At 44.3% G+C, this 17528-nt stretch overlaps 1 protein-coding gene across 4 annotated transcripts in view; it reads right to left on the bottom strand.

Annotated features, from left to right (window-relative positions):
- Positions 1 to 16822, bottom strand: part of igf2bp2a (insulin-like growth factor 2 mRNA binding protein 2a) — a 103273-nt gene extending 86451 nt beyond the window's left edge. For all 4 annotated transcript variants that reach the window (XM_084179554.1, XM_084179555.1, XM_084179552.1 and 1 more), the window contains exons 1-2: positions 16482 to 16822; positions 15268 to 15328 (exon numbers count right to left, since the gene is read on the bottom strand). In XM_084179554.1, the coding sequence (XP_084035680.1) occupies positions 15268 to 15328; positions 16482 to 16656 (236 nt within the window). In that variant the 5' untranslated portion in view covers positions 16657 to 16822. The remainder of the gene's footprint in view (positions 1 to 15267; positions 15329 to 16481) is intronic.
- Between the last annotated feature and the right edge of the window lie 706 nt (positions 16823 to 17528).

The raw sequence follows: 17528 nt of genomic DNA, 5'->3' as shown, positions 1-17528 counted from the left end.
AGTGGGTTCGAATCCCAGGACCACCCATATGAAAAAATGCATGCGTAAACGCATTGCTCCCTCTCCTTGCCCCAACCTGGGCTCGAACCAGGGACCCTCTGAACACATCAACAAAAGTCAGCCATGAAGCATCATTACCTATCGCTCCACAAAAGCCATGGCCCTTCCAACGCAAGGGAAACCACTACTTCAATGTCTCAGAGTGAGTGACATCACCGATTGAAACACTACAAGGGCACACCGCTAACTAGCTATCCATTTCACACCGCTAACTAGCTATCCATTTCACACCGCTAACTAGCTATCCATTTCACACCGCTAACTAGCTATCCATTTCACACCGCTAACTAGCTATCCATTTCACACCGCTAACTAGCTACCCATTTCACACCGCTAACTAGCTATCCATTTCACACCGCTAACTAGCTATCCATTTCACACCGCTAACTAGCTATCCATTTCACACCGCTAACTAGCTATCCATTTCACACCGCTAACTAGCTATCCATTTCACACCGCTAACTAGCTATCCATTTCACACCGCTAACTAGCTATCCATTTCACACCGGTTACATATGCACGCATGACTATAAGTCGCTTTGGATAAAAGCATCTGCTAAATGGCAAATATCATATTACTTTAAAAGATTTCTAGGATGGCCAACCTCTTTCCCTCTTGTGTACATAGTCAATATTGGACCTGACCTCAACTTCCCCCAGAATGCTGTGCTGCAGGATGACAGCATAGTGAAGAACCTTGGTAGGGCCTTTTAAAATCAGTTTATTTCCTTATTATTATTAGTATTAGTATTAATTTGTTTATTTGTTTTTATGTAATTTATTAATGTGTTTCTGTGTCCAGTATGAAGGAAGTAAGAGGTAGTTTTGTGAGCCAATGCTAACTAGCATTAGCACAATGACTGGAAGTCAATGGGTATCTGCTAGCATGCTTCCAGTTATTTCACTAATGCTAGTTAGCGATTGCGCTAGCGCTAGTTAGCAACTTCCTTCAAACTGCAAGCAGAGACATAAAAATGGTATCGACGAGTTCATTGCCAAAATCCCGAAGTATCCCTTTAAAGCACATCAAGGGAGGTCTGGGAAAAATTCAAGAAATTTTGATTTTTAAGTGTAGTTACCCTTTAATTCAAATGTGCACTGTTGTTTGGTTAGCGGTGTTTCTGTAGCGCACATGTGATGGAGTTTGCAAATCAAATGCCCACTTTTTGTGCCACTGAACAGCGAACAATGGGTAAATGAACCTTTATTTCTGAGAATTTAAATTAGTTAAGTGTTTAGCATGGCTACCTTAATCGTTATTTCAAATACTTTCATAACAACTGCTAGCTAGCTAACATTAGAGGTGGCAGGTAGCGTAGCGGTTAAAGTGTCGGGATATTAACCAAAAGGTTGCTTGTTCGAATCCCTGAGCCGGCAAGGTGGACACATTTGCCGTTCTGCCCTTGAGAAAAGCAGTTAATCCCTGGGTGCTGATGATTCAGAGGGGTTCGGTTAAATGCAGAATACATTTTTTGGTTGAATGCATTTAGTTGTGCAACTGACTAGGTATCCCCTTTCCCTAACGTTAGCAGCATTAGCTAGCTACAACAAATGTAACTAACAGGCTCAGCTAAATAAAAATCCCCCTAGATACTTTACTACAGTTTATCTCGTAGCCATGTCATTAGATTTGTAAATGAAAGAGGACTAGGTTGTCTCTATTGCTAATAATCTTAGATTTGATTAATTGTGCAGGACAACAGAGAGTAAAATCAGGTCCTGATTATATTGAAGATGAATCTAGAAACCAGTTAGCTAGCTAAATTAGGTCTAGGCATAATTGTTTTGTAATCTCATAAATGACATTTATTGCATTCCATTTGTTGTTATTGCATTGAGATGTAGCATTAGAATTTCTTTACATTGGTTCTTATTGCATTGGTTCTTATTGCATTGGTTCTTATTGCATTGGTTCTTATGTAATGTTGCCTTGACTCTTTTCCCTGTTTAATAAGCTCTCCAGGTAGATAGCCAAGGAAGGCACTGAGCCAAAATCTGTCCCCACAAACCCAAATGCTTGAGATGTCCTCCTCCTCTACCTCATCCCATTCTCCTGCCTTCATCCCCAGACTGCTGACGTTGCTGACAGCTTCAGGTCAGAAAGAGACCTGCCATTTACGACTTTTGATGTAATGGTTTAAGTTTCTTTTTGAGTATCTCTTCACTCTTGGAGATTGTTTAAAAAATATGTATCCATTATGTTTCTTCAAATGCAGAGATGACCTGTGACGGAGTGGCGTCTTCCAGAGGAGGAGACCTGGCAGAGGATGCTGAAACCCAACCAAGCCTATCAGAATTCTGCTTTTGACATCATACTTTATTTGTTCATTATGGAATTTGACATATCCTGATCTAATATGAAATGTTTTCTCCTATAGACTCATTTGGTGACGTGGCCCTGACGTCCTGCCCATCATCATACAGAATAGATGGGGAAATGATTTGCATAATATTTGATTTGATTGATTAGGATCCCCATTAGCCGATGCCATTGGAGACAGCTAGTCTTACTGGGGTCCGACACATAACGAAAAATACATTACAGACAAAATAATTTACAATTTACATACATTCAAAAAAATTTACATGTAGTGTGGGAGTGTGTGCATCTATCAGTTCCACATACAGTGCCTTCGGAAAGTATTCAGACTCCTTGACTTTTTCCACATTTTGTTACGTTACAGCCTTATTCTAAAATTGATTTTTTTTTAAAAATCCTCATCAATCCACACACAATACCCCATAATAACAAAGCAAAAACAGGTTTTTATATATGTTTGCTAATTTACATAAGTATTCAGACCCTTTACTCAGTACTTTGTTGAAGCACCTTTGGCAGCGATTACAGCCTCAAGTCTTCTTGGGTATGACGCTACAAGCTTGGCACACCTGTATTTGGGGAGTTTCTACCATTCTTCTCTGCAGATCCTCTCAAGCTCTGTCAGATTGGATGGGGAGTGTCGCTGCACAGCTATTTTCAGGTATCTCCAGAGATGTTCAATTGGGTTCAAGTCTGGGCTCTGGCTGGGCCACTCAAGGACATTCAGAGACTTGTCCCGAAGCCACTCCTGCGTTGTCTTGGCTGTGTGCTTATGGTCGTTGTCCTGTTGGAAGGTGAACCTTCACCCCAGTCTGAGGTCCTGAGCGCTCTGGAGCAGGTTTTCATCAAGGATCTCTCTGTACTTTGCTCTGTTTCCCTCGATCATGACTAGTATGTCCCTTCCGTCTTCAAGAGAGCGTGAGTTGCACCCCTTCTCAAAAAACCAACACTCGATCCCTCTCATGTCAACAACTACAGACCAGTATCCCTTCTTTCTTTTCTCTCCAAAACTCTTGAGCGTGCCGTCTTTAGCCAACTCTCTTGCTATCTCTCTCAGAATGACCTTCTTGATCCAAACCAGTCAGGTTTCAAGACTGGTCATTCAACTGAGACTGCTCTTCTCTGTGTCACGGAGGCTCTCCGCACTGCTAAAGCTAACTCTCTCTCCTCTGCTCTTGTCCTTCTAGACCTGTCTGCTGCCTTTGATACTGTGAACCATCAGATCCTCCTCTCCACCCTCTCCGAGCTGGGCATCTCCGGCGCGGCTCACTCTTGGATTGCGTCCTACCTGACCGGTCGCTCCTACCAAGTGGCGTGGCGAGAATCTGTCTCCGCACCACGTGCTCTCACCACTGGTGTCCCCCAGGGCTCAGTTCTAGGCCCTCTCCTATTCTCGCTATACACCAAGTCACTTGGCTCTGTCATATCCTCACATGGCCTCTCCTATCATTCCTACGCAGACGACACACAACTAATCTTCTCCTTTCCCCCATCTGATAACCAGGTGGTGAATCGCATCTCTGCATGTCTGGCAGACATATCAGTGTGGATGACGGATCACCACCTCAAGCTGAACCTCGGCAAGATGGAGCTGCTCTTCCTCCTGGGGAAGGACTGCCCGTTCCATGATCTCGCCATCACGGTTGACAACTCCGTTGTGTCCTCCTCCCAGAGTGCGAAGAGCCTTGGCGTGACCCTGGACAACACCCTGTCGTTCTCCGCTAACATCAAGGCGGTGACCCGATCCTGTAGGTTCATGCTCTACAACATTCGGAGAGTACGACCCTGCCTTACACAGGAAGCGGCACAGGTCCTAATCCAGGGACTTGTCATCTCCCATCTGGATTACTGCAACTCGCTGTTGGCTGGGCTCCCTGCCTGTGCCATTAAACCCCTACAACTCATCCAGAATGCCGCAGCCCGTCTGGTGTTCAACCTTTCCAAGTTCTCTCACGTCACCCCGCTCCTCCGCACACTCCACTGGCTTCCAGTTGAAGCTTGCATCTGCTACAAGACCATGGTGCTTGCCTACGGAGCTGTGAGGGGAACGGCACCTCCGTACCTTCAGGCTCTGATCAGTCCCTACACCCAAACGAGGACATTGCATTCATCCACCTCTGGCCTGCTGGCCCCCCTACCTCTGCGGAAGCACAGTTCACGCGCAGCCCAGTCAAAACTGTTCGCTGCTCTGGCACCCCAATGGTGGAACAAGCTCCCTCACGACGCCAGGACAGCGGAGTCACTCACCACCTTCCGGAGACACTTGAAACCCCACCTCTTTAAGAAATACCTGGGATAGGATAAAGTAATCCTTCTAACCCCCCCTTACCCCACCCCCCATTTAAAAAAATAAAAAAATAATAATATTGTAAAGTGGTTATCCCACTGGCTATAAGGTGAATGCACCAATTTGTAAATTGCTCTGGATAAGAGCGTCTGCTAAATGACGTAAATGTAAATGTAAATGTAGTCTCCCAGTCCCTGCCGCTGAAAGACATCCCCACAGCAGGATGCTGCCACCACCATGCTTCACTGTAGGGATGGTGCCAGGTTTCTTCCAGACTTAACGATTGGCATTAAGGCCAAAGAGTTCAATCTTGGTTTCATCAGACCAGAGAATCTTGTTTCTCATGGTCTGAGAGTTCTTTAGGTGCCTTTTGGCAAACTCCAAGCGGGCTGTCGTGCCTTTTACTGAGGAGTGGCTTCCGTCTGGCCACTCTACCATAAAGGCCTGATTGGTGGAGTGCTGCAGAGATGGTTGTCCTTGACCTTGTCCACTTCCCTGACCAAGGCCCTTCTCCTCAGATTGCTCAGTTTGGCAGAGCGGCCAGCTCTAGATATAGTCTTGGTGGTTCCAAACCTCTTCCATTTAAGAATTATGGAGGCCACTGTGTTCTTTGGAACCTTCAATGCTGCAGACATATTTTGGTACCCTTCCCCAGATCTGTGCCTCGACACAATCCTGTCTCTGAGCTCTACGAACAATGCCTTCGACCTCATGGCTTGGTTTTTGCTCTGACATGCACTGTCAACTGTGGGACCTTATATAGACAGGTGTGTGCCTTTCCAAATAATGTCCAATCAATTGAATTTACCACAGGTGGACTCCAATCAAGTTGTAGAAACATCTCAAGGATGATCAATGGAAACAGGATGCACCTGAGCACAATTTCGAGTCTCATAGCAAAGGGTCTGAATACTTATGTAAATAAGGTATTTCTCTTATTTATTTGTAATAAATTAGCAAAAATGTCCAAAAACCTGTTTTCGCTTTGTCATTATGGGGTATTGTGTGTAGATTGATGAGGAAAAAATATAATTTCATCAATTTTAGAATAAGGCTCACATGGGGGAGAGGCGTTGTGCCGTGAGGTGTTGGTTTATTTGTTTTTTGAAACCAGGGTTGCTATTCACTTGCGCTATACAAGATGGAAGGGAGTACCATGCACTCATGGCTCTGTATAATACTGTACGTTTCCTTGAATTTGTTCTGGACCTGGGAACTGTGAAAAGACCCCTGGTGGCATGTCTGGTGGGGTAAGTGTGTGTGTCAGTGCTGTGTGTAAGTTGACTATGCAAACAATGCAGAATTTCCAACACATTAATACGTTTCTTATAAAAACAAGAAGTGATGCAGTCAGTCTTTCCTCTACTTTTAGCCAATAATAACTGGCATGCATAGCATTAATATCAGCCCTCTCATTACAGTGAAGAGCAAGACGTGCCACTCTGTTCTGGGTCAGTAGCCTTATACAGGCTAAGTAATACGACATCATAGGGCCATTTCTACAATGCAGTCCATCTGTCCTATCAGTACAGCACAGAAATGCCCTTATCCAGATGATGTGACAAAGGCATTTCCTCACAGACCTGCTTACTTCCTTGGTTGTTACTTTTAAGGTTGGAATCAACATGCAGACATCCAGCAGAGGGACAAGATACACTAATGTTCAATGTTCAATGTGCTGAACGTTTTGAAACGTAATGTATTTGTATTGTTTTATTGTTTTGGTGATATTTTTTATACAGAGAAACAAGTGACAAGACCGAACAAGACCAACAGGGGACGGTAACATGTGAACTCAATGCAATACATGTGAATATAGTTTCACATGTAAACAACTGACCTCATGTGTCTCTTTTGAGCTCAACATGTGAAAACAGCTATTTCACAAACTGCACATTTCATGTGTTTATTTTTTGTAAGGAAGTAATGAAATGGTATGAGGGTTTTAAGGTAAGTGGTTCGCTGTTCAGCTAAAACAGTGTAAACATCTTTAATCAATATGATTACATTTGACATGATCACTTAGTATAGACTCTTCAATATACTACCGACCACTGTGACCTGTACGCTCTCGTTGGCTGGTCCTCACTACATATTCGTCGCCAAACCCACTGGCTCCAGGTCATCTATAAATTACTGCTAGGCAAATCCCCGCCTTATCTTAGCTCATTGGTCACCATAGCAACACCCACCCGTAGTATGCGCTCCAGCAGGTATATCTCACTGGTCATCCCCAAAGCCAACACCTCCTTTGGCCGCCATTCCTTCCAGTTCTCTGCTGCCAATGACTGGAACGAACTGCAAAAATCTCTGGAGCTGGAGACTCTTATCTCCCTCACTAACTTTAAGCATCAGTTGTCAGAGCACCTTACCGATCACTGCACCTGTACACAGCCCATCTGAAATTAGCCCACCCAACTACCTCATCCCTATATTGTTATTTATTTTGCTCATTTGCACCCCAGTATCTCTATTTGCACATCATCTTTTGCACATCTATCACTCCAGTGTTAATACTAAATTGTAATTATTTTTGCACTATGGCCTATTTATTGCCTTACCTCCATAACTTGCTACATTTGCACACACTGTATATATATTTTCTGTTGTATTTTTGACTTTATGTTTTGTTTACCCCATATGTAACTCTGTGTTGTTGTTTTTATCGCACTGCTTTGCTTTATCTTGGCCAGGTCGCAGTTGTAAATGAGAACTCAACTGGCTTACCTGGTTAAATAAAGGTGAAATAAATAAATAAATAAAGATTATATGACCCCGTCTGGGATTTGAACTCACAACCTCTGGATTTGGGTCAGATTCCTTAACTATAATACATCTCTGCATATAGCTACTTTAGTTACCAGTTAATCAGACTATTTAAAAAAAACATTTCAGTCATTTAGCAGAGCTCTTCTCCAGAGCGACGTACAGTTAGTTAGTGCACACATTCAATGACTTATTTCAACAATTTGAGGGTTTTCTATATAGTTGTCTAATGTTGGTATGGCATATTATTCTGTTTTAATGTTACTCCTGAATCACTATGATAAATATAATAGTTTTTCTTGAGTATTTTTAACAAAGCTGAGATTGACTTTGAAGTCCAAAGTGAAATCAGTTAATACAGGTGAACTCAGTTAATACAGGTGAACTCAGTTAATACAGGTGAACTCAGTTAATACAGGTGAACTCAGTCATTGATATAGACATGGTGGTGTAGCAGGAAGATCGGATGCTGTGAACCAAGAGGTTGTGAGTTCAAATCCCAGGTGAGGACATGTTGAATAATATTTACTGAATAAATAAACATAGGTAAAATGCATAATGATGAGACAGCCTATAGGGAGGAGGTCAGAGACCTGGCCGTGTGGTGCCAGGACAACAACCTCTCCCTCAACGTGACCAAGACAAAGGAGATGATTGTGGACTACAGGAAAAAAAAGAGAACTGAGCATGCCCCCATTCTCATCGACGGGGCTGTAGTGGAACAGGTTGAGAGCTTCAAGTTCCTTGGTGTCCACATCACCAACAAACTATCATGGTCCAAACACACCAAGACAGTCGTGAAGAGGGCACGACAAAGCCTATTCCCCCTCAGGAGACTGAAAATATTTGGCATGGGTCCTCAAAGAGTTCTACAGCTGCACCATCGAGAACATCCTGACTGGGTGCATCACCGCCTGGTATGGCAACTGCTCGGCCTCCGACTGCAAGGCACTACAGAGGGTAGTGCGTAAGGCCCAGTACATCACTGGGGCCAAGCTTCCTGCCATCCAGGACCTCTATACCAGGTGTCAGAGGAAGGCCCTAAAATTGGTCAAAGACTCCAGCCACCCTAGTCATAGACTGTTCTCTCTGCTACCGCACGGCAAGCGGTACCGCAGCGCCAAGTCTAGGTCCAAAAGGCTCCTTAACAGCTTCTACCCCCAAGCCATAAGACTCCTGAACAGCTAATCAGGGCTACCCGGACTATTTGCATTGTCCCCCCCTCTATTCACCTTTTATTTTTGCACTGTCTTTATACACAAATCGTTAAAGACTCCAACCACCCACACCATAGACTATTCTCTCTGCTTCCGCATGGCAAGTCTGGCACCAACAGGTTCTTGAACAGCTTCTACCCCCAAGCAATAAGACTGATAAATAGCTGACAGAATAGCTACACTGACTATCTGAGTTCACCATGTATCTTTATACACACTCACTCCATCATCTGATCACTCACACACACTGTCACTCCAACACACACACTCACTCACTCCATCATCTGATCACTCACACACACTGTCACTCCAACACACACACTCACACTCACTCCATCATCTGATCACTCACACACACTGTCACTCCAACACACACACTCACTCACTCCATCATCTGATCACTCACATATAATATGCACATATATTTATACTGACTCTACACACCCACTCCTATACAAGCTGCTGCTACTCTGTTTATCTAATATCTGGAATGATGGAGGTAGATATGTATAGGGGTACAGGTATCCATATCTACCTCCATCACTCCAGTATCCCTGTCCCCTTACCCCTATACATATCTACCTCCATCACTCCACTATCCCTGTCTCCTTACCCCTATACATATCTACCTCCATCACTCCAGTATCCCTGTCTCCTTACCCCTATACATATCTACCTCCATCACTCCAGTATCCCTGTCCCCTTACCCCTATACATATCTACCTCCATCACTCCACTATCCCTGTCTCCTTACCCCTATACATATCTACCTCCATCACTCCAGTATCCCTGTCTCCTTACCCCTATACATATCTACCTCCATCACTCCAGTATCCCTGTCACCTTACCCCTATACATATCTACCTCCATCACTCCAGTATCCCTGTCCCCTTACCCCTATACATATCTACCTCCATCACTCCAGTATCCCTGTCTCCTTACCCCTATACATATCTACCTCTATCACTCCAGTATCCCTGCACATTGTTAATATGGTACTGGAACTGACCCTGTATATAGTCACCTGACCCCTATACATATCTACCTCCATCACTCCAGTATCCCTGCACATTGTTAATATGGTACTGGAACTGACCCTGTATATAGTCACCTTACCCCTATACATATCTACCTCCATCACTCCAGTATCCCTGCACATTGTTAATATGGTATTGAACTGACCCTGTATATAGTCACCTTACCCCTATACATATCTACCTCCATCACTCCAGTATCCCTGTCCCCTGACCCCTATACATATCTACCTCCATCACTCCAGTATCCCTGTCCCCTTACCCCTATACATATCTACCTCCATCACTCCAGTATCCCTGTCCCCTTACCCCTATACATATCTACCTCCATCACTCCAGTATCCCTGTCCCCTGACCCCTATACATATCTACCTCCATCACTCCAGTATCCCTGTCCCCTGACCCCTATACATATCTACCTCCATCACTCCAGTATCCCTGTCCCCTTACCCCTATACATATCTACCTCCATCACTCCAGTATCCCTGTCACCTTACCCCTATACATATCTACCTCCATCACTCCAGTATCCCTGCACATTGTTAATATGGTATTGAACTGACCCTGTATATAGTCACCTGACCCCTATACATATCTACCTCCATCACTCCAGTATCCCTGTCCCCTTACCCCTATACATATCTACCTCCATCACTCCAGTATCCCTGTCCCCTTACCCCTATACATATCTACCTCCATCAGACACACTGATTGATTCATTGGCTCAGAAACACTGATTGATTCATTGGCTCAGACACACTGATTGAGTCATTGGTTCAGACACACTGATTGATTCATTGGCTCAGAAACACTGATTGATTCATTGGCTCAGACACACTGATTGATTCATTGGCTCAGAAACACTGATTGATTCATTGGCTCAGAAACACGGATTGATTCATTGGCTCAGAAACACTGATTGATTCGTTGGCTCAGACACACTGATTGATTCGTTGGCTCAGACACACTGATTGATTCATTGGCTCAGACACAGTGATTGATTCATTGGCTCAGACACACTGATTGATTCATTGGCTCAGACACACTGATTGATTCATTGGCTCAGACACTGATTGATTAATTGGCTCAGACACACTGCAGCATGACAGAGTCACCATGGCAGCATGACAGAGTCACCATGGCAGCCTGACAGAGTCACCATGGCAGCCTGACAGAGTCACCATGGCAGCATGACAGAGTCACCATGGCAGCATGACAGAGTCACCATGGCAGCCTGACAGAGTCACCATGGCAGCATGACAGAGTCACCATGGCAGCATGACAGAGTCACCATGGCAGCCTGACAGAGTCACCATGGCAGCCTGACAGAGTCACCATGGCAGCCTGACAGAGTCACCATGGCATCCTGACAGAGTCACCATGGCAGCATGACAGAGTCACCATGGCAGCATGACAGAGTCACCATGGCAGCCTGACAGAGTCACCATGGCAGCATGACAGAGTCACCATGGCAGCCTGACAGAGTCACCATGGCAGCCTGACAGAGTCACCATGGCAGCCTGACAGAGTCACCATGGCAGCATGACAGAGTCACCATGGCAGCATGACAGAGTCACCATGGCAGCCTGACAGAGTCACCATGGCAGCATGACAGAGTCACCATGGCAGCATGACAGAGTCACCATGGCAGCATGACAGAGTCACCATGGCAGCATGACAGTCACCATGGCAGCATGACAGAGTCACCATGGCAGCATCAGAGTCACCATGGCAGCCTGACAGAGTCACCATGGCAGCCTGACAGAGTCACCATGGCAGCCTGACAGAGTCACCATGGCAGCATGACAGAGTCACCATGGCAGCATGACAGAGTCACCATGGCAGCATGACAGAGTCACCATGGCAGCCTGACAGAGTCACCATGGCAGCATGACAGTCACCATGGCAGCATGACAGAGTCACCATGGCAGCATGACAGAGTCACCATGGCAGCATGACAGTCACCATGGCAGCATGACAGAGTCACCATGGCAGCATCAGAGTCACCATGGCAGCATGACAGAGTCACCATGGCAGCATGACAGACTCTCCACTGAAGACAGTGTGGCGCCATACCATACACTTTCTCATGACACTTGTTTTGAGCATAGAAGAGAAAGCAGGCAGCATTGATGCATCTGTGACACAGGCCTACAGATCATATAGAGACTGTCCTCTAAGCTCTGGTGCAAAAGGAAGGTTTTTGAAAGGGCTACACAATATATATATATATATATATATATATATATACAGTGGCTTGCGAAAGTATTCACCCCCCTTGGCATTTTTCCTATTTTGTTGCCTTACAACCTGGAATTAAATTAGTTTTTTGTGGGGGTTTGTATCATTTGATTTACACAACATGCCTACCACTTTGAAGTTGCAAAATATTTTTTTGGGTGAAACAAACAAGAAATAAGACAATGCACTCCTTGCCTGGTCGGTGAGTTTTGGTGGGCGGCCCTCTCTTGACAGGTTTGTTGTGGTGCCATATTCTTTCAATTTTTTAATAATGGATTTAATGGTGCTCCGTGGGATGTTCAAAGTTTCTGATATTTTTTTATAACCCAACCCTGATCTGTACTTCTCCACAACTTTGTCCCTGACCTGTTTGGAGAGCTCCTTGGTCTTCATGGTGCCGCTTGCTTGGTGGTGCCCCTTGCTTAGTGGTGTTGCAGACTCTGGGGCCTTTCGGAACAGGTGTATATATACTGAGATGATGTGAAAGATCATGTGACACTTAGATTGCACACAGGTGGACTTTATTTAACTCATTATGTGACTTCTGAAGGTAATTGGTTGCAGCAGATCTTATTTACGGGCTTCATAGCAAAGGGGGTGAATACATATGCACGCAACACTTTTCCATTATTTCTTTTTTAGAATTTTTTGAAACAAGTTATTTTTTTCATTTCACTTCACCAATTTGGACTATTTTGTGTATGTCCATTACATGAAATCCAAATAAAATTCCATTTAAATTACAGGTTGTAATGCAACCAAAACCTTTTGCAAGGCGCTGTGTGTATATATATTAGCATTTCAGAAGAGCTCTAGCAACTTATGAGTGACATGTCCAGGCTCCGCCCCTTCGCCCTTAAAGCCTCTAAAGCTCTAGAGTGTTCAGAAGTTCCTAAATAATGACCAACTAGTCTGTGACCGTGGTCACTTTTTTTCCTTTTTGCACCTGCTCCCAAAAAGGTCTGTGCACGGCCCTGGTGATGTCAGAGGGGTATTCTGCATGCAGGAGAGGCTACCAGTGTTGGTGAGAGGGGGAGATGGGGGAGATGGGGGAGATGGGGGAGGAAACACATAAAGCAGAGGTCACGTATCCTTCCTCCACAAGGGGTCTGAATATTTACCTTCATGTCACACAACGCTGTCTTTTGGAAATCCCTGTACCTTGTGTGAGGAAGGGAACGTGATCATGTTGAGGGCGAGATAGCGTTTTTTAACGCTATTGCACCATTGAGTTTACATTATCATTCATTCCAACAGGCCCAAGCAATAGGATTAGGGTTAGGGTTAGGGTTAGGGTTAGGGTTAGGGGTTAGGGGTTAGGGTTAGGGTTAGGGGTTAGGGTTAGGGTTAGGGTTAGGGTTAGGGGTTAGGGGTTAGGGTTAGGGTTGGGGTTAGGGGTTAGGGTTAGGGTTAGGGTTAGGGTTAGGGTTAGGGTTACAACAAGCCTACAGGTATTACACTGTGTGTTGTTAGATCAAACTATAGACCATTAGGTAGGCCTATGTGTTGTTAGATCAAACTATAGACCATTAGGTAGGCCTATGTGTTGTTAGATCAAACTATAGACCATTAGGTAGGCCTATGTGGACAACGTTTAATGCAGAATAATCATAATGTCTGACTCTGGCGTCCAACAATGTTTAATTACGAGATCATAATTCCCAACACACACAAGGTAGAGCACAAAGGTAGACCAGATGAGCATGCTACTCATCTGGTCTATACGTTGCAGTGTCTGAGCCAATGAATCAATCAGTGTCTGAGCCAATGAATCAATCAGTGTCTGAGCCAATGAATCAATCAGTGTCTGAGCCAATTAATCAATCAGTGTCTGAGCCAATGAATCAATCACTGTGTCTGAGCCAATGAATCAATCAGTGTGTCTGAGCCAATGAATCAATCAGTGTGTCTGAGCCAACGAATCAATCAGTGTTTCTGAGCCAATGAATCAATCAGTGTTTCTGAGCCAATGAATCAATCAGTGTTTCTGAGCCAATGAATCAATCAGTGTGTCTGAGCCAATGAATCAATCAGTGTGTCTGAACCAATGAATCAATCAGTGTGTCTGAGCCAATGAATCAATCAGTGTTTCTGAGCCAATGAATCAATCAAGTGTTTCTGAGCCAATGAATCAATCAGTGTGTCTGAGCCAATGAATCAATCAGTGTGTCTTAGCCAATGAATCAATCAGTGTGTCTGAGCCAATGAATAAATCAGTGTGTCTGAGCCAATGAATCAATCACTGTGTCTGAGCCAATGAATCAATCAGTGTGTCTGAGCCAACGAATCAATCAGTGTTTCTGAGCCAATGAATCAATCAGTGTGTCTGAACCAATGAATCAATCAGTGTTTCTGAGCCAATGAATAAATCACTGTGTCTGAGCCAATGAATCAATCAGTGTGTCTGAGCCAACGAATCAATCAGTGTTTCTGAGCCAACGAATCAATCAGTGTTTCTGAGCCAATGAATCAATCAGTGTTTCTGAGCCAATGAATCAATCAGTGTGTCTGAGCCAATGAATCAATCAGTGTGTCTGAACCAATGAATCAATCAGTGTGTCTGAGCCAATGAATCAATCAGTGTTTCTGAGCCAATGAATCAATCAGTGTTTCTGAGCCAATTAATCAATCAAGTGTTTCTGAGGCAATTAATCAATCAAGTGTTTCTGAGGCAATTAATCAACTAAGTGTTTCTGAGCCAATTAATCAATCAGTGTTTCTGAGCCAATGAATCAATCAGTGTTTCTGAGCCAATCAATCAATCCGTGTTTCCGAGCCAATTAATCAATCAAGTGTTTCTGAGACAATGAATCAAACCCAACTCCAAAAAACCAGCACACAAAATGAACTACAAAAAGTTAACAAATGTATGCATGTGTGTTTCTCATCTAGTATTTGTATGGGCCACCTAAAACCAGGAGTAGGCTCTGAACATGGATTACATCATTCACTGAGGCCATTGAAACAGGAAGTGTTATACTTCGCCCATTGTATCATAATAAATGTATAGTTATTACATAATATATAAAGTGTTATTCCACTGCATTTACATCAAAAATGTTATATATATAAAAACAACTTCTGGGCTGATACAAATACTTCCATAATATATGCATTACAAACAAAACAAAGCAACAAAAATAACATGTCACTCCATTGGACAGCTATGCTACAGGTTTGAGGACAGACAGACAGACAGTTAGGGACAACAGACAGACAGACAGTGGGACAACAGACAGACAGACAGACAGACAGACCGGCAGGCAGGCAGGCAGTGGGACAGACAGACAGACAGACAGACCAGGTGACCAGATATAAAGACATTAATTAGACAATCATTACCTTAGCTTTTTGGGAACAGAGTAGTCTACCTCAAGCACCTTCCCATGTAATTCAACTTTACCTGTAAGTATGAGACGAATATGTTATTGTTAACAATGTAATATAGCATATGGCTACTGTAGCATGTTGCCATTGACAAGACTGATGACTGTAACAACTTGTATCAGTTCATGCAAAGCCACTGACACAGCCAAACCATCATTCACCATGCAGTTAGCCGATATCATCTGGCTCTATTAACTGGTACGAAATTGGCATTTGCACTATTTTATTAGGCCTGCATGTTGCCCAGTAATATCTATTTGATAAGATATCCGTTAAATAACAATTTTGTGAATCACATTTAAGAGAAAATAGGAGCCAAAAAGGCTTGATGAGCTCATATTTAAAAGCTTACGATGAGGAATGGGCAGCCATGCTTTCCACTCCCACAAACCTCTCAGCAATTAGGATATTTCTTTCTCTGTAAAGAATGCAAGATCAGAGGTGAGCCTAGAGAGAGAGAGAGGAATGACTTGCTCTCTTAGGTATATGTTCTTCAAGTCCATAAATCTGTTGTGATTCTGTGTAGAAGTACTAAACTCCGACATGATTCCCTCTTCTCGTAGCGTTGTCTTAGTGGCCTGGCGCAGCTCGGAATTAGCCTTTCACCTCGTCCCCCCAGCTACCTGTTTATTCCTCCTTATCTCCGGACACCCATCACCTACCTTTAAGACACCTCGTAAAAACATACCCAGGCATCATAGGAACATGGATTTGACACATTCTCTACGGTTACTTTGGTCGGTTCTTTTCAATAAAATCAAGATAAAAAATAACTGAAAAATAATTATGCCTCCCCGAACATCAGACCATCCCGTGCATTCCAATGGTTGATTACAAAGTAGAGCCCATCTACACATCGGCATCTCCTAACTATAGGTATTATGCGTTATTACGTTACAATGAGTCCTGTTTTATTTACGTATACAGGGATGACATTGGTGAGTGTGTATGATCTGTAATTTGCGATATATTTTTTTAACCATGACGGAGTGAGTGTGAGTCAACTATGGCATTGATGTAACCGCGCGTATCCAATACAGTCCCGAGCCAATTACTGGTAAAGTAATAATCATTTATAATCATTTATTTTACCATTAATTGTTTTGAGGGTTTCAGCCCGGTCGCGGTGACATTCCTGCATCAGCCCCTGCAGACTAACAGACACTTACCAGAGAGTGTCTCAATAGCTTTTATGGCCCAGTTTTGGTCGGGGAAGTCCACAAAAGCATAGCCGGATTTGAGCAGAACCTGCTCGGCCCCAGGAAGCTTCTTCTCGCCAAAGAGCTGCTTCAAGTCCTCGACAGTGACCAAAGGACTCAAATTCCCCACATATAGTTTGTTCATGATCTTAAGGCAAATCCTTGATATGGAATCAAATCACAGGGAAATGAAATTCAACTGCAAAGTATAAAAAAAACAAGAGAATACAAAATAAAATAGAAAAATCTGGCCGAAAACAGCAATCACCCCCCCAGATGCAGTCGACCCCCAGCTCGAACTCTGATCCTGCTCAAACTCTTTTTTACTGCGATTGAAAAGTGTCGTTCCGACGGCACTCTGGAGCCAACAAGCGCCGCCTCTAAATAAAATCTGACTGAAAATATAAAAACAATTGTTTGGAGGTGTTTGTTGGACCGGAGCATCAGCGCTTCCACGTTATGGCAAGGCAGGTATGAAGGTGGCATCAGGACCATAGGGGAGGTTAACCAGGGGTTGGGTCAGGGTTGACCTGTAAACCCTCTGGGCTATAGGGGCAGGTACCGTAACCCTCTGGGCTATAGGGGCAGGTACCGTAACCCTCTGGGCTATAGGGGCAGGTACCGTAACCCTCTGGGCTATAGGGGCAGGTACCGTAACCCTCTGGGCTATAGGGGCAGGTACCGTAACCCTCTGGGCTATAGGGGCAGGTACCGTAACCCTCTGGGCTATAGGGGCAGGTACCGTAACCCTCTGGGCTATAGGGGCAGGTACCGTAACCCTCTGGGCTATAGGGGCAGGTACCGTAACCCTCTGGGCTATAGTACCGGTACCGTAACCCTCTGGGCTATAGGGGCAGGTACCGTAACCCTCTGGGCTATAGGGGCAGGTACCGTAACCCTCTGGGCTATAGGGGCAGGTACCGTAACCCTCTGGGCTATAGGGGCAGGTACCGTAACCCTCTGGGCTATAGGGGCAGGTACCGTAACCCTCTGGGCTATAGGGGCAGGTACCGTAAC

Source organism: Coregonus lavaretus (genome assembly GCF_964263955.1).
Source record: "Coregonus lavaretus genome assembly, chromosome: 16".
NCBI classification, from domain to species: Eukaryota; Metazoa; Chordata; class Actinopteri; order Salmoniformes; family Salmonidae; genus Coregonus; species Coregonus lavaretus.
This window is presented reverse-complemented; position numbering and strand designations above follow the sequence as displayed.